At 41.1% G+C, this 24,877-nt stretch overlaps 1 protein-coding gene across 1 annotated transcript in view; it reads left to right on the top strand.

Annotated features, from left to right (window-relative positions):
* The window catches only part of KCNQ1 (potassium voltage-gated channel subfamily Q member 1), a 743,603-nt gene that overhangs the window by 399,094 nt on the left and 319,632 nt on the right, over nucleotides 1–24,877 (top strand). Inside the window, exons 3-5 of the mRNA XM_069223021.1 lie at nucleotides 12,459–12,585; nucleotides 21,897–21,975; nucleotides 23,782–23,878. Of these exons, the coding sequence (XP_069079122.1) occupies nucleotides 12,459–12,585; nucleotides 21,897–21,975; nucleotides 23,782–23,878 (303 nt within the window). The remainder of the gene's footprint in view (nucleotides 1–12,458; nucleotides 12,586–21,896; nucleotides 21,976–23,781; nucleotides 23,879–24,877) is intronic.

The raw sequence follows: 24,877 nt of genomic DNA, 5'->3' as shown, positions 1-24,877 counted from the left end.
GCATAAATTACTTTGTTTTGAGAGTGCTGGGTTTTTGCATTTTTGTCACCAATAGAGCGCGTACTGCTCTGGTGTTGACAAAAACAGATATAATATGCAAACTTATAAATTCATCATTAATATTTCATCGATATGAATAATATATTTCATATAAATGTAAAAACTTGTTACTGCATTTCTCTCACTTGCACATATTTTTAAACTTAATAATCTTTCATTAATCACAAGAAATTAAATACTGTTTCAATATGCATTGTTAGTGTAGAGTCCCATTTACATTTTAACCTCAATTTTATTCTTCTAACATGATTTAATTCAAAAGACACTTAAGTCCAACTTTGAAATACAACCAATTGCACATTTGAAATGTGTGTCAGTGAAGCTAAGTTAGTGTTTCCACTCGTATACATTCATAAACTGAAACTGTTACATCTCGATGCAACATGCGAGGCAGCACTAAAATGTATTTAAGCTCTATCAGAGGCTACTCAGTTTGTTGGTCATGGATGATAGAGTGGACCATTATAGAGTGGTCTACTTAGTAAGTGTTTGGATGGGTGCTCCAAATACGTAACGGCAAAATTCATAAAGTGCTTATCTGCGAGAAATAGTTGTGTTTGCCTTTTTGCTTACCATCCCAGGCTAGGAGGCTACTCATTATTTTGCAAGGTTGGTAATGGGTGAGTTTCTATTTTGGCCCCTGTAGAGCCAGGTGAATGCTGGGCTAATAGTTTGCAATATTGTTAGGTCAAGGGTTTTATTTTCAGTGAGGGAGTCCAGATTTGGAACTGCCAGCCAGAATTCCCCATGCAAGTAAAACATTGCCATTGTAAAGGAGGATGTGTGTGCTTCAGAGAGGAATTTCACAATGGGGATGGACTGATGTGCTCACTTTAATATGTGAAGATGTCAGTAAGGTCCTTGTGCGTACGCTTTTGGAAAGAGGTCCAGTTTGGTATTGTGCATGGAGAGATGGAAGAAATAGGGAGCCCTTGTTTGTTGCTGTCTATGTAGTGTACATTAATGTCTATTTGTTCAGTGAAGAATTATTTGATTGCACTGCACTTGACAGATAAGTGTGATGTTGTGGGGAGTGTCTAGCATCAGATTGATGCAGTGCTTCATGAGTTTGAAAAGGCCTTTGCTTCTCAGAGGTTTCGGCAATGGTTGAATTGCTGTAGGTGACCGTGTAGTGAGGAGGGTTCTCAGTTAATGATGGAGTTTAGCTTTGCACCAATTTTAGGTCTGCCCGACCTATTGCTACTAATCCTTTAAGACAATACACCAAGCAGTCTTTGTCTCTACCTTCAGGAGTCTTTCTGTTTCAACTCATGTTGTTTAGTGTATCATTCTATCTCCTATGAAGTACTTACCATGAAATACTTGAGGGATTATTTTACGCCTCAAAAGTACCCCACAGCATTATAATTAAATTATTTGTATCATAGATCCTTTGTATGCATAAAGCAAACTTTTTTTCATTGCAGCAGAATTTTTGATTTTTTTTTAGCTGGACTGAACATACAAGCCATTGCCATATTTTTGCTTGAGAATAACCTATTTGAACTCAATGGTTATCACTTCATTTTATCAGTTACCAGAGTTCTTACAATACCAATTATTTTATAAGACTTCATGTCATATTTCTGATTAGCTTCAATGACTTGTTGTATGAGCCTTTCAGTTGTATTGTGACATCGATTTGCAACATTATTATTCCTTAACAATAGCCAAACCTAGGGCTGCTCTCCCGTAGGGTAACATTAGGATTGCCTTGAAATATCTTTTAAGTGTAATTTCCCAATTGGAGCACGTAGAGATATGGGGTTTGTGGTCTCTGAACTCACAATATAAAAATACATTTTTGGTGAAGTTGTTTTTTCAATTGTAAGTTTTAAAATGCCACTTTTGGAAAGTGAGTATTTTCTTGCTTAACCATTTTGTGCCTCTGCCTGTCTGCTGAACACTCGTCTGGGTCAGGACTGTTTGTCTGTTCACTCTAAACAGTCACACAAAGGGAGCTGAGGTGTTCCTGCATATCCTTTTTGCCCATCACTAGGCTGATGGGTCTTCCTGAGCTAGAGTGGTGAGAGGAACTGATGCTTGCACCTGAATAGTGCTGTGCCAGTCTCCAACCCCCTGGTTGCAAATGCTCAAATAGATAAATGGCATCATATAAAGGGCTAATGCCCATATTCTTACTTTTACCTTTGTATAATAGTGATGACCTGAACAAATATTACTTGTTAACAAATCATTACCTTGTACTCATTTCAACTTAAATCGCCTTATTGACCTGTCAATGACAAGTTAGTATAGATGCCTACTATAAAGAATACATATCTGATCTGAGATGCTGTGCAAATATTGACGTGGTGTTATTTGTACGCAATGTGCTAATAAGGTTTTAAATGTGCAAAAAATGATAATCACAATGTGGTGATGCCACAAGAGGAGAGAGTAATCACTCAAAACTTAATAATCTACAAACAAGCAAAATAGTTGTTAAACTATATCTGGCATGTGATAAATTCATTCCAAACCAACATGTAGTGCTATCTCCTCATCACTGTTCAGGCCAGCCGGACATTTTATATTGAATTTAATAAAGTATTGTGATTCAAGGACTCTTAGATGTTTCTCCCTGCCACCTTATTTTATAAGCTTCTCCACTTTGTCAGTACCAAAAAACAGTGAGTCAATCATTATCACTTTTGTGATATTTGAAAAATGTTGTGCAACTGGGTAAGTTGGATCATTGTTTTTTGTAGCCCTGAGAAGTTCCAATATCTGCATGGGAGGGCCAAATTGTGTGACAGGGTTTACTAAGTAATGCAGCTAGAAAAGGCAAATTATGTGGCATTATTTATGATAGTATTACTTTTGTTCTCATTTTTACACTTGTTAATAAAGCCTGGGCATAGATTGCACCTCATTAGTACTGGTTCAATTCTCAAATATAGAAAAAGCAACAGAAAGGTGAGAAGTCAGTCTTTGCAAAGGGCGTTCCACTGCGTGGAAACACATGTCACTTCGTTTTCAGTAACTATTGAACCATTTGGGCTACAAATTTTTTTTTTTTTAATCTGTAGGTTGTACAGCAGATGGTGTATTATGTAGGAAAGGCATCAGATCCATAACAGTGCAAAAAGTGCTGCAGTCGCACAAATACACAATTCCAGTGGACTCGCATACTGCTAACAATTCTGCAGGTTACAACCCAATCCACATTATTCCTCGATGTGCAATGTGCTTTCCTACTTTTAAAATAGGCATACGGTTGCTTCAGCCTTACCTGACATCTCTAGCAATGCTTTAGTTACTTGCACCCACAACTGTACTGCTCTTTGCTATTCCACTCTATGCCACTCCACTCTACATTACTCCACTCTACTTTATGCCACTACCTCTCTATGCCACTACCACTCTATGCCACTCCACTCTACGTTACTACACTCAATGCTGTTCTACTCTGTCACTCTACTCTGTGCCACTCCACTCTAATCTGTGCTACTCTACTCTACTCCACTATACTCTGCCAATCCACTCTAGTCCACGCCACACTACTTCACTCTATACCACTCTCCTCTGCACCATTCCACCCGATGTTACTCCACTCTTTGACAATCTACTGTATGCCACGTTATGCCATTCCACTCTCACCACTCCACTCTACGTGTCTTTACTCCACACAATTTTACTCTACAGCACTCTGTGCCCTTCTACTCCGTCACTCGACTCTACGCCACTCCTGTCTATGCCACTCTATTGTACGCTACTCTTCTCTATACCACTCTACTGTATGTCACTCCACTCTACCCTGTCACTCTATCCTACTCTACGCTATGCCATTCCACTCTATGCCACTCCTCTCTCCACCACTTTCCTCTACACCAAACCACTAACATTTAGCCATGCTAAACAGGAGTCATGCTGCTGTAAAACATGGCTTAAAGACATTGCCAAAGCCAATAGCTCTCTTATAGGTATGACCTACTGGCTTTGCCAGTGCTTTTTATTTTCAGTTTTTACAGCTTACTGCAGCTCACCAAACTGTGCTAACAGGCTGCTTGTTTACAGCTCATTACATCTGCAGTGCCTTACAGCCCAAAAAAAGACATTGCCTCTAAACTAGAGAGCCATCACATAATGGTATGGGCCAGTCTGTCATTATTTTACCATTTCAAGAAGGCCAACCAATTTTTATAAATGTGGTTGTCATGCTGGAACATTAAAACAAAGATTTACGAAGTATAATACAATTTCAAGACTGCTACCCACTGCTATATTTAATTTTATTTGTTATTGCAAGCATATGCCTACCATGTTTAGACAGAAGCATGTTTTCTTTTTTCTACATTCATACTTTTGATCCCTTAATTGTTGAGGCTAGTTACTTCTCGAAACCACGAGTGCTTCAAGCACCCATGGCTCAACGACGAGTTCAGAACAACAAACTTGTGGTATCACTAATGCCTTTACCACGAATGCCTTTACAGCGATTTTTCGTTTTAAAGGCATTCCTGGTAAAGGCATTAGTGATCAGCATGCACGGTTCCAGCATGTTTTCCCCCTAACCCCCATCCCTAAAAATTACCGCAACCCCCCCACCCCCACCCCCACATCCACCCCAACCCCCACCCCCAAAATTACCACAACCCTAACCCCTCCCCTAAAACCTAAAGCACCCCAACCCCTAAACCCACCCCTAAAACCTAAACCCTGGCCCCCCTTCCCCTAAATCCTAATCACCCTGAGTCCCCGCCATTAAAACCTAAAGCACCCCAACCCACCCCTAAAACCTAAACCCTGACTACTCCCTAAACCCTAATCACCACCAAGCCCCCACCCCACCCCCAAAAAAACAGCCCCAATCCCAGCCCAACTTACCACCTCCTTCACCGCGTTGACTCCCTTCTTCTGTGCCTTAACCACGCATATACATGGTTCACACATGCGTGGTTAAGGCACGAAAACCAGGAAGTCGTGGAAAATGAAACCGTTGTTTTGCTTTCGTTTTCCATGACTTCGTGGTTTAGGAGTCGTTGTTCCTGGGTGTTTCCCGCTGAGGCTCCTTCATTTCCCGCACCTCCCTCCCTCCCACCTCCCTTTCCCCAACCACATCCCCTGAGTGTTTTGCCTTTGTTGAGGTTTAAGGCAATGCGCTCTTAAGTTTTCATAACTTTTTTTTCACAAAAGGGACGCAGGCTAAATTTGCATCCTTTTCTCACCACATGTTGAGGATTTCAAAGGGTTACACAAGGTTTGTGGATTCCTCTGGAGGGAACCAAGAAAATAGCCAAAATGTACCACAATTTAGTTTTCTTTAAAAAGAAAAGGGGGGGGGACTACTGTCCAAGAAAGTGTATTTTAAAATGGCACAAATGAATGATTTGCTGTGATAGGATCACCCTCTTACCTGGGCGAGTTGTAAAAATAAATCATCTTTGTTTTCTATGTCCATTTTCCTATTTCTACTGGTTTCTACCAATGCGAAGTTGTAGTGTAAAGAGGTGTGACCCCATGGGTTAAGCCAGAAAGCTTTGCATTTCTGAAAAGTATATAAAGTTCCAAATTCAGCAGATGATCATTTGTGTGTTCGTTTTCCAAGATCAACTAATCATTGAACCAAAAAATAAACCAAATAAATTGGAAAAATAGAGAGGTGACCATGTTTTCACCTGTATTTGTTTCCCTAAAGGGTGACTTATAAAAGTATTATACCTGTTCTTCCTTCAGATTCTTCTAGTCGCAGGGATATAAAATGTTGATTGGTTGTCCCAAAACATGCAGTACCCAGTGCCTATAAGTGAGTTGAGATTGAGTTTTCATTGTGTACAGACCGTGCATTAATTCCTATGGTAAAATCTAATGAATGAAAAATGTGTATGAAGGAAACCTATGCATTTTTTAAATGTGCCCTAGATAGTGAGCTTAGGAACAGTGGACATTCATAAACTTCTGAATTTGGGGCTGCCGATACTATGGTGTGATTCAGAGAGCATTTAAATGTGTTTTTTCTTGCATACTGGTTCACATTAGGAAGCTAAATAAAATGGAGAGCAATGTTGTTGAGAATGGCATGTTCTGGTATGAAATGCTTCAAAGTGAAACATGAAGACACCTTGAAAACTGACCCATTTTGACAATGTTGGTATCTATGGTATTTGTGCCTCAGCTCAGCTGCTACCCAGGGGCACTTACCACCCCCCGACATTTCTGAAAGCTAGACACCTAACAGAGTCCACAGTGGTGTGCATTGCATGGCTCCTGCTACGCTTTTTTGTACAGAATACCTGCAAATGTCAAAGATTGGACAGCATTTGCCTCATGTCTCTATGAGGGAACATTATGGATTCTGCTGAGAGCCACAAAATTCCTAAATACTCCAGTCACACCCTGCATGAAGTCACCATTGACTGCATTTGGGTGCACTTCCAAACTTTTCATATTTTCAGAAAGCATATTAGTACCTGCCAGAATAAACATAGCCTAAAAATATGGGACTGCTAAATGAACAGTAACCAAGTACAACATACTTATTAAAATACAATGAACACTAAGGGTCAGACCACTGCACTCCAGGCATTCGACTGCCACATTACAATCCTGGCGGGGCAGACCTGCCAGGGGACCACATTCACCACCAGGAACATCATTCCTGATGGGTTGATGGCGTTCTGAGTTGTACTCAGCCAAGGTGGTGCTGATCTCAGTGCCGCCATTCTGATTACAACTCAGCTTTCTGCCAGCCTTTCCATGGTGGTCACCCTGCCATGGAAAGGCTGGCAGGAAGCCAGTGTGGGGGCCACAGGGGGCCTCTGCACTGCTGATGCCCATGCAGACAGTGTGCATTCCGATGGTGCTGGTGTGCACGGTAATGGCCTTGGCTCCTTTAAGGGTGTTCCTGCCAGTCAGCCCGGCGGGAATGGTGTAATACAATGTTCCCGCCGGTCAGCCCAGCGGGAACATTGTAATATGCCTTGGGGTGTCCTTGCTGCGACTTAGGCAGTCAGATCATCCGACTGCCAGACTTGTGATGGGACCCATTTTAACCGATCAATTACGAGATAAATATAATGAAGTATAGTTGACCTTCACCGGCAAGTGTGGCATGCTTCATCATCGGATCCTCCCAACTAGCATTGAGGAACTTACTTTTGGGTTATCTTAATTTGCATGAGCACAAGTACCGTACGTGTGCAGAGCTTACAGGTAGACCTGTGTGCATGATTAGAGAGTTGTGTGTTTCTAATATGACCCATGTGAGTTGTGATGTGCTTTAATTGATATTTTCTGTGCTACTATTGCGAGACAAAATCATGACGGAGCTGCACATATTTGTTACTAATCATAGTCGTCCTAAAATGAGTCCATCACAGTTTACTGTATTGCTGTATTTTAGTGTACCTGTGGTTTTACCACCGTTGTGCTTCAGTTGTGTTCATGAGTTCAGGTAAAACTACACTCGCCACCGGTAGTAAGCCCTATATATAAATATACTAACATCTACACATCTTAGATCATCTTGAAAGACACTAAGAGCTCATGCTGAACACCCACAACACTTTATCGTAGTTTAATTTTAAATAAATCCAGGACAGTGTTAGCTCCACATGCAGTGTAGCCTGCGGGAACGTTAAATCCTCAGCATTTTGATTTGCATTTGTCAAGGGCTATGAATGAATCCTGCATTGCTGGCAATTTCCTAATCGAAATGTGGCAGTAAATCTTCAACTTAAACTTTTCCATTTGGAGGAAAGAATAACTTCAAAATAGCCACGCTACCTTCCGAATGGCTGCTCTAGTTATTTGAGCTTCTCTTAACAATTTACAGGGCTCATTCACATTTAGGATGCACCTTAAATACACTGCGGAGTTTCCACTTAGAACATTTTTTTCAGCACATTTTGGGTACTTTCCCGCTGTAAAATAGAACATTGAATGGGATTTTAAATCAGATTTGTCAAATGTACATTTTATTCTGGCGAGTTGATAGCCCATAGCTGCGGAAGGTAAATGTGTGTTTTTTTATTTCTTTTGAACATTTTGTTAAACTTGTAGAAGACAGACACTTTTTTAATGACCATGACAGTGCCATGGTTGTTGGATGAGAGCGCTTTTCTTCGTTGCTAATGGATACCTGGCAGTTTTCCACATAAGCATGAATACCAGCTTGTGCACTTTAACCCCTGAGGTGTCCTGAATATTCCAGGTCTTGGTTAGGTCATGAAGTCTTTATCCAGACATCAGAAGTGAAAAATGTATCTTGGTGTAAGAGGGCTGCTCTCTCCCCCTCCAGTCGCTGAAGACTATGGAACAATTAATGCTCACTAGACTCCTCTGTGCTGATTTCAATGAAGGTAACCATTGACTACACATCTTTTATGCTCACGAGACGGTCGACATTATGTACCAGCCAATATGCCCATTGACCGACGCAACGTATTGAGCCTTGAACTGGATGCTCGGCTACCAGCTGAAACGTCGAAATAAAACACTGTCAAGCTCCTTGTAGCTTTTAAAATATATTATACTATGGCACTGAGTTAAACTGAAATGTGAGTTTTTGAAAACGTGCCGTGTAGTCACTCAGATTCATTTAACCTACTTAATTTCCCAACTTCATAAGTGTAATGTGATTATGTCTTGTAAAGTCGCCATTATTATGGCATCAGCTCAGGTTGTCGCTAACGTTACTTTGCTTCATTGCTAACCTCAAAATGGCAGCTGCAAAGCTAATTTAAAACTAGGGAGGTTGTGATATCTGTACTCCGCAATGCTGGCTTCACACTGAAGCGGTGATTCAGCTGGTACTTAATTTCTCATTTTACATATACAGCTCTTAGTGGCCATTGATCCTTTTTTCAGTTTAGCAGGTGGGTTCTGATTAATCTCCAAGCGCAGAATTCAGGTCTATGGTTTGTAGTTTATGTTCCTTCCTTTCCAGCTGCATACCGCTATAAGTATTGGAAACTGCAGCCTCTAAGGTTCAGCATATGCCAGCCAGTTGTCAGTGTTGCTCCTTTCGGTGTAATCTAGCTACAATACGTTTTTCTTATAGTGTTAAGTGCATATGCAAGGTCTGTTTCTTAATATCTACATATACTATTTACCTCTTGCAGGCAGAAAAATGAAAAAAGTTTCCACCTATAAAATCTCGCAAAATCTAAAGTGATGTGAAATTAACATGATGTGAAATTTCCAAATTGAGCACGACTTACTGGCCATACAATGTTTTGTTGGGGTACAGGTGCACATTCACATTTATCAGTGAATTTTAATCTCAAGCTCGGATACTTGCTCCACTTGTAGCGAGACTTTCCTTACTTACGATGGGAAAGCTGTTGTAAAAAAAAAAAAAGCCAGTGCGCAGCAGAGACATCTTGAAAAACCATTTCTTTGCCCTTATGTACTTATTGCCCTTTCATATATCAATGTTACCTTTCTCTGTAGTTAATCCCCTCTTTATATTTCTCACCCTCTCCAATCTGCATCTATGGCCATTGTCTCTTTTATTTTATTTCCTTTTTATTTAGTACTCATGCTCTGTCACTCTTATATTCATTTATTTCACCTTAATTTACCTCTTCTCATCTTCCTCTTGTTTCATCTTTATGTCTACATTCACCCTCTTTCTCTTACCTTTCTCACAATTTTTGTAAATATGTCTCCTCTACCACTTTCTCATACTCCTACTTCCCTTTTTATACTTTGCGTGCCCTCCTCTCTCACTCAGTCACACTTGTATTTGTATACCTCATCCTTTGCCATCTTCTAACACCCTGCTCTCCATGAATCTTTTCTTAGCCCACCACACATGCACATTACTCTCTTGGTGACCGTCATCTCATCATCCTAACTCACAAATTCCTTTGACATATTTATAATCTTATTTTCTCCTCACGCCTTTGTAAGATCCTCCTTTCTACCCAATGTCGTATATTTATGTATTTGTATAGCATGAACCGAGCACGCTGTTCATCCTCCTCTTACCAATCCACTTTCTCTCACATACACAGGAGCCTTCTCACTCCTCACTCAAACCCTCCTTTACTTCGCAAACCCCTCTTACTTGACCATCGTACACACTCTCGCTCCCTCCTTTCTCACACGTTTTAATCCTCCTTACACTGTCCTTTGATGCTCTCTCACCTCCTGTTTCTCACTCACACTATTTCACTCTCTCCCTCACACAAACACACATCAAAGATGGCCGCATGGTTTGTGCTTCCTCTCACCAGGTAAAATGTTGAATTATTATTTTTCTGACTTACTCTGGTGTAAAGAGAGCTGCGTTACACAATAAGAAAGTGTCAGTGGAGATATCCTGATGAGCTATAAAGAGAAAACCCAGCTCAAGACTGTAGATTTAAATAATAGCTCATAATTTCAAGATGAAGCATGGGCATTAAGATGTGAGAAAGAAGCAAAGTACGGGTTTGTGCCATTAATAATCAGCTGGATTTTGGGTTCACGCCTCCGTTTTTAATGTATTGAAGGACAGCGGTAACTCTACGGCAATGATACTTGCTGAAGCCCAGCCAGCTACTTTGGCCCTCATTACAATAGACTGTTCTTTTCTAATCCGATCAGAAGTACGAGTTTGGCAGTAATTGTCTCATCCCCCAACATTTTCAGAAAAGGTGTGGGATTCACGCACAGGGGTGTCTTGAATGTGCGTTTACCTGTTGCCTCGCAACCTCCGCCTTGATATTTCACCTGTTCAAATATTCAGATTTGCAGCTGTCTCTATTTATTCCTTGCCATCAAGAAAGCATTAAAGAGAAAGATGTCATATATCAAAAGAAAACTACCACTATGATGGGATTCTGCAATCCCTGAATAAAAAACCAGTCCCTGGTATGTTTATAATAGGCGAATTGTGACACTCGCTATAAAGATTTGATGTCAGAACTCAACTGTGCTAACTTATTACTGTTGAGTGTTGATATCACAATGCCTGCTGCCAGGGGCAACAGCCAAGGTGAAGGCAAGTCAGGTCCTAGAGTGCAATCAAAGCAGCAATTTATAGAACAAAAACGAAAAGTGGTTTTTCTTTCTTCTGCTCTATTTTCCTAGCTGTATAATGACAAGCAGAAAATAGATATTTATGGCAACTTGTTTATATTTTGCACTCAAAGGGCAATAATAGAAAATTTAGAATCTTTCTGCACCTGCCCTTTTTTTTTTTTTTTTTTTTTTTTTTTTTTAAACTGACTTGTATTTAATTGACATAAGGATATTAAAAATCTCCTCGAAGTTCCATAATATTATCAAGGAACTCCCCAATAAATTGCAATATCCTTACAATGTGCGACAGGGATACTTTATCCCATTTATATATATATCTTTAATTTTTTTGTTTTGCTTAGGTTTTCTTTGGGCTGTGGTCCACTGATGTGTGGATCCTGACTCCATCGTGCTATTGTTAAATGTGCAACCCAATGTAATTGCCGAAGTTGAGGCCTGCAAAGTTAGTATGTTGGTACTTGCCGAAGTTGATATAGACTTCTGTTTTTGAACTCACTTATCATATCCAGGTAGCTTTACAAGTGGAGTCTATGCGTCCTGCAGAATATGACTGATATTTTAAGCTATTTTCGGTAGTTGCTTGAAAATGGGATTTTATTTCCTCAGTTGAATTGAGCGAAGTAGCTGACTTTATCCCTGGATCCTTAATTCCAGGTTTAAGGCATTATAATCTGGGGTGCCTAATATAACTGCACATCTGCAACCTCATCCCAGATGCTTGAGTGAAAATGCGTTCTACTCAGTGTCGGAGTGGGACAAAAACGGGCCATCACCAAAATGAAAGTGCACCCCATTAGCCAATGAAAAAAGTTTTACATTTGCAAATCGGGGCAGTTTTGAGTTGTGAAGACACAGTGTAGTTGTTTCACAAGGTATGTGAGACTGCTTACATGTTAGCTTGTTGCAGGCATTTTTTTTGGTAATATGACAAAAACTGAGTTAATGCCGGATTTCCAGACCATAAAACAGACCACAACATCCAGAACACGGCTCACCCAATGGCCTGTCAGATCAGCCTTTCTGGCACCGCCAGATTACCATATAAGGTAGCTCGACACTTGTACTACTAAATATGGTATCACTTGTGGATAACTAAGGTTTACAGGGAACATACATTGAGGCACATTTATTTGTACTATTTTTAGAAACCGAAAACATATTTTAGTAAATAATCCAATGTTTGAGAAGTGATCGTGCTTTTTATTCTGTTTGTTAGTTTCAAGAACTTTTTTGAACCAGCATCTGGTTTTGCATTTTTTTGTTTAGTATCTTGAATCAAAACGGCTTCTGTAGCGACAGTAGCCAGTAATTGTTTCACATTTTTAGAAACGTTTTAGATTTCCATTATTGACTTGTGGATTTTAGTTATTTGTGAATGCAACATCAACAATTAAAACGTTACATTTTTTTTTTTTTTTAAACAGGAAATTGTATTAGTTGTATTTTTTGGAGCCGAATATGTGGTTCGATTGTGGTCAGCTGGCTGTCGCAGCAAATATGTTGGATTTTGGGGAAGACTTCGATTTGCAAGAAAGCCAATTTCAATTATTGGTGAGTATATATCTTCATTTAGGTTGTTGCTGTTTAGTAAAGTGTTTTCCATATGTAAAGTAAATGTGTAAAGTCAGGGGCGTAGCTTGGTCAGTAAGATAGGGGTGGGTTCGGAAGTGTTAGCTTCAGATTTCTCAATCACTCTGGCACATAATGTTAAATAAAATACAGTGTACACGACAAGCTGGGCGCCGTAGAAGTGCTTAAGAGGCAGCTGAAAGGGAGAGGAATGCTGATTGGGTGGGGTACTAAGTGAGAGAAACCAAATTATTTTGTAAAATAACGAGAGAGAGAGAGAGATTTTGTTTTGTCTGTGTGTAACAATTTCTGGTGAAATCCGACAGGCACTTCACGGGACCCGACTGAAAGCACTTGCAACTGTTTATCACAAAATGCATTGATTGGGGCTGTTACACCTCAACCCCCACACACCAAGTTACGCCCATGTGTAAAGTCTTAATTAGTACCTTATCTTTAGCACACTCATCTGTAGATACTTGATGGTTGATAAAACAAAAACTGCCAAATACAGCTGCAGACAAAAGTAGCGTTTATCTGAATTATTGCTATAAAAATGTGTATTTTTATGTTCCCTGTCACCAATGCAAGTTTTTAATGTCCTTTTTTCATATTTAAACTAGTGAAAAACCAGTAGTGTTCCATAATTCGGCAACATCGACTGAAAGGACATGCTGATGATGTCTCAGTAGAACTTTCTATACAAGATTTAATACTTAAATCAATACAGTTATAATTAGAGCTTTAAATGGGAAACAATAAGTGCAGGTACTAATTAAAATGAGCTATGGGTGTGGCTTATGGGCGGGGTTAGGGCTGGGGCTAAATACGAGACATGATACATGAGACACTTATACTATCGAGTATTCATATTGTCCTTGACAGTAATCTTAAATTTCCCATGTGTGCAGATTCCCTCTGCACATGTGACACATAGTACTTAACAGCTAGTATGATATCATGCCCTTCAGAAATATGTATGTAGTCCATTGCAAGGGTAAGGTTAGGTTGGGCAATCGTCTCAATGCCTCAAGAAATTCAGAACACATTTTCCAGGTTTTAGAACAACGCATAATGATCAGCAGAGTCATGATGATAATTTCTACCCACTAGTATGCCTTCTTGGCTTTTCTCTGTGTTATGTTGATCAAATATTGTATGATCTGGGGCCAGTGAGTGGTCGATTTTGGCCCAACGGCATGTGGAATTGTCTCAGCACTGTGTGATCTTGGCCCGTGCTGTGTTGAGTTAGGCTAGGAATGAGTGGACATGGCTCAAAACAGTTTGCTTTTAAGCCACCCATATCTGATCTTGAGGCATTGCTGTGATTTAGGCCAGTACTTCTACTGAATCATTGATGTAAAATCTTGTGCCAGTGATATGGGGTCTTAGCTCAGCCCTGTCTGATTGTGGTCAGTCATTTTAGATCTTTGCTCAGTGCTTTTTTCTGCTCAGAGGACACATGATGAAAAAATCAGGGCGAGCTGATGAAGGGCAGTGCTTAGAGCCTAATTTAGAATTTGGGGTAGGGGTTACTCTGTCACAACAGTGACATATATCCTGTCTGCCAAAATCCAAATCCCATTGGATATAATGGGATTTAGATTTTGGCAGAGGGGATATCCGTCACCGTTCTGATGAAGTAATCCCTCTGCCAAGTTCTAAGTCAGGCCCTAAGCTCCTAGTGGCATGCATGCAAAACCTCATGGTGGAGGCAGGGAAGTTAAAATTATTTTTCAACTTTCTCACAATTCCTTCATTCTTAGGAAAGCTAGGAAGAAAATACAGTTTTGTAATGTATATGCCTCTAAAACTACAAGGTATTCCCAATATGTTGCCATGTGTAGAGTAGGGTGCGTAATGTGAGTGGTCATGTCCTTCCATGACATTGAGGCTTCAGCTTCTGCAGAGCAGTTTAAAAACACACACAATCAATCAATCAATCAATCAAGGAATTTGTAGAGCGCACTACTCACCCGTGAGGGTCTCAAGGTGCGGGGAGGGGTGCGCTGCTACTGCTCGAACAGCCAAGTCTTGAGAAGTCTCCGGAATGTAAGGAGGTCCTTGGTCTGATGCAGGTGGGTGGGAAGAGTGTTCTACTTCTTGGCGGCGAGGTGCGCGAATGATCTGCCGCCAGTTGTAGTTCTGCAGATGCATGGGACGGTTGCAAGGGCGAGGTCAGAGGAGCAGATCTGTCAGGTCAGGGTGTAGAAGGAGAGCCGTCTGCTGAGGTATTCTGGTCCGGTGTTGTGCAGTGCCTTGTGAGCGTGGGTGAGGAGTTTGAAGGTGATTCTCTTGTTGACGGGGAGCCAGTGCAGGTCTCTCAGGTGGCCTGTGATGTGGTGGCGGATGTCCAGGATGAGGCTTGCGGAGGCGTTCTGGATGCGTTGCAGCCTTTTCTGGAGTTTGTCTGTGGTTCCCGCGTTGAGGGCATTGCTGTAGTCCAGTTTGCTGCTTACGATTGCTTGGGTGACTGTTCTTCTGGTTTCCGAAGGGGATCCATTTGTAGATCTTTTGGAGCATGCGGAGGGTGTTGAAGCAGGAGGAGGAGATGGCGTTGACTTGCTGGGTCATGGATGGTGAGGAGTCAAGGATCCAAGCGTGGTCGGTGGGAGTCAGAGCGGATCCAAGTGTGGCAGGCCACCAGGAGTCATCCCATGCGGAGGGGGGTGGAGCTGAAGATGAGGACCTCAGTCTTGTCAGAATTGAGTTTGAGGCAGCTGTTCTTCATCCATTCAGCGATAGCCTTCATTCCTTCGTGGAGGTTGGTCTTGGCGGTGTCCTTGGTGAGGGAGAGGATCAGCTGGGTGGTGTTGGCGTATGAGATGATTTTGAGGTTGAGATCAGGCGATATTAGCAAGATGTTGAAGAGGGTCAGGCTGAGGGATGAACCCTGGGGTACGCCACAGATGATTTTGGAGCCTTCAGAGCAGAATAGACGGAGGCAGACTCTGAGTTCTGCTGGTGAGATGGAGGTTATCCAGTCCAGGGCTCTGTCGCGGATTCCTGCATTGCTGAGGCGTGTGCGTAGGGTGTGGTGGCAGACGGTGTCGAACGTGGGTGAGAGGTCCAAGAGGATGAGGGCCGCGGTTTTGCTGTTGTCTAATATGGTTCTGATGTAGTCGGTGGCAGAGATGAGGGCAGTTGCGGTGCTGTGGCTGCTGTGGAATCCGGATTGGGAAGGGTCCAGAGTGCTGTTCTCCTTGAGGAAGTGGGTCAGTTGTCTGTTGACAGCCTTCTCTATGACTTTTGCCGGGAAGGGGAGCAGGAAGGTGGGCCGGAAGTTCTTGAGGTCCTTTGGGTCTGCCTTGGGTTTCTTGAGGAGGGCGTTGATCTCGGGGTGTTTCCAGCTCCCCGGATAGGTGGTGGACTCAAAGGAGCTGTTGATGATCTTCCAGAGTTGGGGTGCGATGACGGAGCTTGCTTTGTTGAGGATGTGGTGACACAGACACACTCACACACACGGCACACCCACACCCATCACTGCTTTCCCAAATTTTTCTGTTGAACTAGGTAATACCAATTATACCTGTGCAATCCTGGACACCCCCTGTTCAGCATCATTGTTTTAAAGTGTTTCTCATGTTAAGGGCTCATCCTCATTTCCTCTTGCATGCAAGGGGCATATTCATGAGGCCCATTGCATTTAAATGGACTGCTCACACCAGACAATGCCAAAGGCATTTCCCACTCCCCATCAGTACCATATGTCCCACTTCAGTGGCAAAGAGTAATTTGTTGTTTGAGGATGTACAATGCTGCAAAGTGAAACTGAGGAACCGGTCCTTTGTATTGATCTTCAACAGAGAAACCTTCTTTTCTACATTTAGAATGTAGAAGTTACGGACAGTCCTGTTCAGATGACTACATATCATAAACCAACTGATTGCAGTAATCTCAGGTGCAACAGCTACCATCCGAAAGCTCTGCACGAGAGTTTACCACATAGATAATTTGTCAGATTACACAGAAATTGCAGTGCTATACATGCATATGATTCACAAGCTAGTTACTTATCTGAACAACTTGTAGGGAACAGATATCCCCAGAAAATAATGACCAGGGTAAACAAGAGAGCAGAAGCACCCACAGAAACATACTTCTTTAACCAAATGAAAGACAAAAACTGGAAAGCCTAACATGTCACTACCTTTACTACAATTTTGAATGGCATAAAAAGAATCATTAATCAGAGTTGGCATATCCTAAATAATGGGAAAATGACTATGAATCGACCACTGTTTTCATTTCAGAGAACAAAAAATCTGTGTGAAATCCTGGTGCATACCAGACCACTTCAAAACAACAAAAATCAATCCATAACTAATACCAGGGGGCTTTCCCTTTGCCCTATTTCTGGTCCTTTCCAGTGTGGCATTTGTAATGTGTGTACTCTCACTATATGCTGCAATGAAATCGACTTAGGGCTGCAGCACAAATGTACATTTTGGAAGCATACAAGCTGTAACATAAAGAATGCTGTGTATCTGACAATTTGTTCCTGGACCTGCAAAATGCAGGAATGAGGACTATGAAAATCAAAGTCACGATAAATGAACATTGAAGCACCATTCTGTTTAGGAGACCCACAACAAAATTGACCACTCATTTTCTTTAAAAAGGCCATTGCTCTAATACAATGTAGTGGTTTGTACTAGAATCCCTACCAGGCAGCCTAAATGTGAAGAAAAGATACATTGAAAAGGAAAGGAACAGATGGGTTTTCAAATTAACAACAGATACCGTTGGGCTTAACGAGATTCTTTTGAGCTCTTTGAATCAGTGAAGGTCCCCCTCTATGTGATAATCACCCAACACACATTGCAGACTACATAGATGAAAATAACTCTTCAGTACCTGCAATATGAGTTTAATACCAACATCTGCTACTCCTTTACTGGCTCAGATTAGCCTTTCTCTCTTTGATCTTGCATTCTAAAGATAACAATGCCCAGGGGATCTATTATTGTTTTTATTCTCACTATGGAATCCAGATATGATTAATACATCCCTAAACAAGGAATACCTTAAGTAATTCTCACCACTTGTTGTCTTTTGCCCCAATCTATTTACCATCAATCCTCTGGATGAAAGTAGACAATTCTCAGAATTGGGCAGTTCATTAGGCAATACTGGCTCCTTGAACTTGGGATAAAAGATCTCTGAAAAAAAGCCCAGAAAGGATTCCCTTTGAGTACTGCCCCAACCCTACCCGGCAAGGAGCAAGTCCCAATGATGAAGCATGCTACCTTGTGGGTGAGAGACCCTGTATCCTAAAAGGGATGCCCCTTAGCTTGAGAACTTTCCATGCCATTGCCTGAAAATTGTCAGGTAACCACAAATTATTGAAGGTTATTAACTCTTTTCCAGAAAGTCATACTTCTGTAATATATTTCACAATATGTGTAGTGCTATATAGACTGTGTTAAGGTGTATGACGAGGTCTCTTTCATAGTATGGGTGGGTCTGTGAGGGCGAGGTGGTGGGCTGCTTGCCATGTGTGCCTTAATATTAGAAAATAGTGTTTTCTCACCTTTTTGCAAGGCCTGCTAAGATGGGGGTTTGTGTGGTAATATTTGGATGTGTGAGGTTATTTGAGTGGTATGTGCAGATGTTCGAAAGTGTGCTGAGTGTAGTGCAGGAGGGTGCTGAGAAGTGTAGTTGGTGGCTTGCTGAGTGGTTGTGCATGGGGGTTTTGAGATGGATGAATAAGGAAGTATGGAGTAAGTTGGAGCTGCAGTGCATGAGGTGTGTGCAACATGCTTACATGGTCATTTAGACAGTGGCAGATGGTCCGCTGGTCCACAATGGGATTTTAAGACTGTCTACCCCATTTAGAGATTTCCATTTGCCTGGCAGGGACCTCTGCCCTATAAAGGGAGCCCCATCCATTGGGGAATCCTTTAAAGCACTGAAGGTTAGATAATGTGACAAGATATTTAAATAGCTCTTTGGTAAACTTAATTGTTCAGGGAAAACAAGCTCTTAAAGCAGGATTTTGTTTTTATTGTACTACTGCTTCTTCCGACAACAGTGATTGTGTGAGTGTGAAAAGAATGGTCAGTGTGAGTGTGATAGCTAAAATTTCTGCCACAGACTGCTTCCTGTCAGACACTTCCTCTTTGGTGCCAAAACAGGAACATCCTACTCCAATACCAGCAAAGCAACAGTGACATGAGCCAAATTAGGAGGGGCATGACAGCAGTGATTTCCACCCTAGGGAAGGGAGAGTGCCAGTGATCCACAGCCTGTACAGCATGCAGCCTTTGCGGTCTACTAGCAGGTCGGACATTTGTACCAATGTATGAACAGTGCTTGTAGTATTTGGCTGCCGATGCAAGTGGCCGAGAAGTAGCATAATTGCATGTGTTAGGTGAATAAGTGAGTTGGAATGTGTTTGGTGAGTATGGTTTTTGAACAGTTAGTGTTGGCCATTCTCAGTTAATATGGATACAAATTAAAGGTCACACAGCTAGAAATGACTCATTTAGATGCCTTATTGAAAAGGGATTCCAGACAGATACACTCAGAGTTCTAGTCATCAGGGGCTTCAAGAAACGGACCAAGGACCTGTTTCTCAAACATGAGCCTAATATATGTCCTATACATAATGTGCTCCAGAATAAGCCCACCCGAGAGGTCCACAACTTAGTTGTGTGTCATTTTCTGCACAACTCTTGCAAACCTTAGGAATTCTTGTGACCTCTATCATTTCAGCCCAGAGAGATTGTAATTTGTTATCTGAGCTTTATACCCCTTTTCTTCAAGACTAGACTCCCCCTTTGTTTATATCAATGGATCTCTCAAGCGTTCATTATAAATGACAATATTTTACATGAACCTCATGCATGTGCAGAAGATAATATTTTAGTCTTAATTTGGGTAGAAGATGGAGGTTGAAGTTGTAATTCTGTTGTACCTCATCTTAACAGTATCTTGGAACACAGCTGCATAAAGTATGCTGCATAAGAGCCATCATCATCAAAGTCTTCTACACACAACTTGTTTATAAGAGAATGGCTGTGCACAGGTTTTGTATAAAGGTACTATAAAAAGACAGTTACCAGTTACTGAAATCTTTATGGTTGCTCCACTCTAGATGGGATCTGTGAAAACACGAGTAGTGCTAAAATGACCATAGAAGCATTTTGACATGTCTCCACTGAAACCTTTTATTGGGCAGATTAGTGGGCTACTCCACACCTTCAGTAAGCATTGTTGTATGTGTTGCCTACCAGACAGTGCTAGCTGTCTCTTGATAAAACCATCTATTGTCAGCTGAAAGTGGGCTTAGAGCCTGCCCACTGCTTACCATTGATTGGCATTATTGTCACTTTTATTGGCTTGTTTTTTTCATTTGTTAGCTTACTTCCTCTTCTTGTGTTTGTCCCTCCCTTGGAGCATGGATTCAATATTGTTTTCTCTTTTGGGTTAAGCACTCCATAAGCGAGTGCATGCATCTTGTAGCTGCGCACTTCTCTCCCCTGCCTGCAATCAGTGTTGCTGTGACCCATATGTTTCTTCCTCGCCCCCTACAAGTTGTGCTCACCCATGTGCACTTCTGCCCCTCCTGTTTCTTTCTTTCTCACCTTCTCCATCTTGCTCTCTCACCTATTGTTTCTCCCCTGACCTTGACCTCCATTGTTGCCTCTGGCCACACCTGCTGTCAGTGTTCCCCCACTCCTGGCCCTCCGTGTTGTTTTCCCTAACTGCATCCTTTGTGATGCTTTCCACCACGTAGGGCAACAAAAGCAAAAAGATGATGGACGGAACAATTCAAACATTCACCTCATTCGCAAAGATCTGGGTTTAACACATCGTTTTGTTTTTTTGCCCACCATGCCACCCCAGTTTGGATCTAGCCGCATGCAAATCAGACCTGATCCTCCTCCCCATGGGAACAGTCCAGCCAGAACTGCCAGGCCAGGTCCTCCCTGTACCAAAAGCAAGCATCTTGGGACCGGTTTCAGGATATCACCCCTCATCAGCCAGGCTAGCTTTAATCCAGTGGCTCAGTGAGCATGGGACCTACGTCTGGGTATACCCTCCCCACTTAGGGCAACAAAAGCAAAAAGAACAGACGATGGACGGAATGCTGAATAATGCAAACATTCACCCCCAGTCACAAAGATCTGGGTTTAATATATCATATTTCTGCCCACCACGCCAACCCAGCTTGGACCCAGCCATATGCAGGATGCTTGTTTCCGGTCCAGGGAGGACCTTGCTTGGTAGTGCGAGCTGAACTGTTCCCATAGGGAACAGGATCAAGACTGATTTGCACATGACTGGGTCCAAACTTAAACCCAGGTCCTTGTGACTGGGGGTGTATGTTTGCATTGTTCAACATTCAGTCTATAATATGTTCTTTTTGCTTTTTTGCCACAGCCTGTGTCGTCTTTGATGCTCCCCTCACCATGCCCTCCATATATCTCGATCCTCAGTCTTTCAACAAAAAGAACAAATGCTTTCACAGTACTCTGTGATTTAAAAAAATAATAAACTTATGCCACTTTGTAGGATTTGTTCCTCCAGCCCTGCTGCACCACATCGAGAATGATGTACAATGTCGCTAAAAAGCATTGGCAAAGCCAATATGTCACAAAGCTGAGACCTGTTGTCTTTGCTAGTGCTTATCTAGCAATGCAACTTTCATATGTGATGATCAGTTTGGCAGGTTCTCTTGCCTCTGGATGATTACATTCTCTATTCAGTCCTTTTTTGTTTCTGGGTATATGCATGTGTTTCCATCATCTTTTCACATTGGTCATAAGATCAGTATGAGGTTACCTTTGCAGTGACTCTTGGGCCGTAGCTTGTTCCTTTTATTGACGCTCATTCCTTACCTTCCAAAATAGGCTATGTATGTCCAACCAATTGTTTTAAAAAGGCAACAGACGTAGGTGTGCATTCTTGAGTGGTCACAACTGTTCAAAGTTAATCAGCGCAAGGGAGAGACTTCTAAGTATTAGGAAAAGCCTCTACATAAATGTCCTTATAGTCATTACGACCTTACACCATGACATTATGCAGACTCTTTCCAGCCCTAAATCTTTCACTATCGATCTCTCACAAGTATGATTTTGTCACTGCAGCTGCAAGCCATCTAAGGTTTGGCAGCCTATAAATGGGGTCACTATTGTACGACGTCCCTTCATGCAGTGTCGTCAGCTGTCAGAGGGTGTATGTCTCCTCATTACACCAATGCCTTTGTTTAAATTAATCGATTGAGTGACAGACTAGTCAAACAATCATTACACCTACTAAGTATTTTTTCACTTGATGTGTTGCAGATTTAATTGTGGTCGTTGCATCAGTGATAGTCCTCTGCGTTGGTTCTAATGGACAAGTTTTTGCAACTTCAGCTATCAGGTAATTATATATTTTTTTAATATGTATATATTTATATGTATGCTATTGGGAACCTGAATGTAAACATTCGCCCAGGACAATCTGTGATTGTGAGCAGCCTGGCTTATATTGCATCACTGCAAGAGCTGTAGATTTCAATTTGTGGTTTATGAGATACCTAGCTACAGTGAAAAACTAAACTTCGAAATTGTTCAGCTGCCAATTCCTATCCAGGTAAAGATAGCATGTAGGCTACAAATTTGCTCCAAGTAACTGTTAGAACGAAAGATACAAGTAAAGAAAATATCAACATAACTATACATCTCCACAAATAAATTCATTGAGAACATAAACCAAAAAGGACAAAAAGTGGCAAAACAGATTTAAGTTACATGCATAAAATTTCTAAATACTGCAAACAATGGCTAAGAAATTCTGAATTCTAAATAAAAGCACCAACTCTTAGTACTGTAATCTGCAGTACAGGCGCAGCAAAGATGTCATGGGTCGTAATGCAGCCAAGGAGAATGTGCCACATGCTCCTCATTTTGGTTAGAAATCCTGCAGTCGCTAGGGATCAGATGGCCCTTTATGGTGTCATTATTTGGCTGCAGTGGGATTCACTGCCTCTGTACTCGCTGCATGAATGAGGCTTGAAAATAACTAATATGTATTTCATACATAGAAGTTGTATGATTGTGTGTGGTGTAGTGCCAATTCTAGTTGATATATTGAACATAGTAATGCCTGGTGTCTCAGATATTAAAGCTTTTGCTATTTGTTTGTATAATAATGTAACCAAAATCTAGAAAGTCAAAACACAGTAAGCTAATCAAATGAAACAGCTTAAATGTATGTGGATAGAGGTGTTGGGTTTTGGGTCATAACCTTAACCTCCATTTAACTGAACAGTTATAAGGCAACGTTCACATAATTATGTCAAAGTTAAATTAGGATGTAAGCATGTTAATACTTTACCATAAGTTTCCTTAACATTAGAATATATATATATGTATATATATATATATATATATATATATTCCCTGGAAAAAACAAAGGTTCGTGTGACATTATAGTTAGGATATGTAATTCTGAAAAAACAAAGGTTAATGAGATGCTGTTTTAGTCTGGTGAAAATGCCAGTTAAATCATGCAGTTTTAAACAAACAAAACTACTGAATTTAACCATCGCTACAACTAGATCCCTAAAGTAATAACTCACACCCGCCTTGCACAGTGTCATCGTCAATGACATTTTCAAATGTTGCAATGATATTATCAATGAAGCCATAGTATATGTGATGAGTGATGTAAGGTTATAAGCAGTGCATGGTGAGGGCGCAAGTCATAGTTTCTTTAGGACACAAATTGGTTACTTGAGATAACTAACTGGTGAGTTTCAGCGGTTTTGTGACAAACAGTATGTTTTAACTGACATTTTCACCTAACTGCAGTGTCTCTTTAACCTTTGTTTTTTTCAGTGAATTTCTTCATTTTTCTTAATTTAAAATAAGATATGATTACAATTCCTAACTATAACATCACTTTAAGCTTTAGTTTATTCAGTGCACAACCTCACTGTTTAAGGTTTGTAATGTAATTTTATGTTTTACAATAATTGTTTTTAAGAACACAGGATAAACAGTAAAGTCTTACCTCCTTCATGTGAGGTTCTGGATGAGAGTGTTTAAATTTGAACCAGTCTTGTCCATAAGTATCTACAGTAGCATATTTTATCAATTCAGAGTTTTTTTTTAACTGTGTGCTGAATAGAGAAATGTGCTGTGGAATAAATCATACATCCATTGTTCTTGCTTTTCATTCCAGAGGAATCCGATTCCTGCAGATTCTCCGAATGCTGCATGTTGATCGGCAGGGTGGAACATGGAGGCTGCTGGGATCGGTTGTTTTTATTCACAGACAGGTATGTAGAAAGTCTATTTAGGGGAGGGGTTAAAATTGGCAATCCAGAAAAAAATAATTGAAACAAGCATTGGCAAGGCCAATCGGTCTCGCCTCTGGGACCTTTTAGCTTTGGCACTTGCTTTTGGTGGGACTGTACAGCATCGGGACAAACACTGGTCAGCATCCTTCAAAGTAATAAAAACACACTGACAAAGCCAATAGCTCATGCATATGCAAGACCTTTCAGTTTTGCCAATGCTTGCTGTAAATTGTGAGCCTGATCCTCATAGTATTGACCCAGAAGGGTGAAAATACTTGGTCGACCTCCCATATTCAAAGCTATGTCTTGAAGGTTGCACACAGATTTAAGCAACAGATGCATTCATCCACTGAGTTATCCCACAGCTGCACTACCTTTAGAAAATAAAGAAATGTGCAAAGAAACAACATTGTACAGGGAAAGTGCCTAGGCCCAGTTCAGAACTTTACACTGATGTGGAGAACAGAGCAGGGTCTTCGCCCAATTTAAACAATGTAAATGGCATTCTTGCCTCATTTATTCATATAGATCTGATCAGAGAGACTTCCTGGGATTTATGGAGACCTCAGATTTAACCGGTTAAGGGGGAGTGGGGACAGGACGCTTCGCAACACTTACCAGGAACAAAAAAAATGATGTATGCAATAATGTGACACCTTTACAAAGCAAACCCCTGAATTATTTTTTTGCGGGGGACACAGTTTGTAGATCCCTCTCAAATTGTTCCATAGCAGGCATGCATGACATATACAGTCTAGTTTTTATCCTATGCTTTGCCATTGGCATGCAATTAATAATGGGAAATAAGCACTGTAAGTCCCAGAATGCAAAGGAAAATAAAACAGGAATGAATAAGGCATGCTCCTTAAACGAGACAATTGGCACACTCTGAACTTGAGAGGCACTTTATGACCAAACAAGACGAACCTGTGCTATACAGAACTTGCTTCTTGTGAAATATGCATGACCTAAAATGTT

The sequence above is a fragment of the Pleurodeles waltl genome, chromosome 3_1 (assembly GCF_031143425.1).
Source record: "Pleurodeles waltl isolate 20211129_DDA chromosome 3_1, aPleWal1.hap1.20221129, whole genome shotgun sequence".
Classification (NCBI taxonomy): domain Eukaryota; kingdom Metazoa; phylum Chordata; class Amphibia; order Caudata; family Salamandridae; genus Pleurodeles; species Pleurodeles waltl.
Note: the sequence above shows the minus strand (reverse complement) of the source record. Positions and strands in the feature narration are given on the sequence as shown.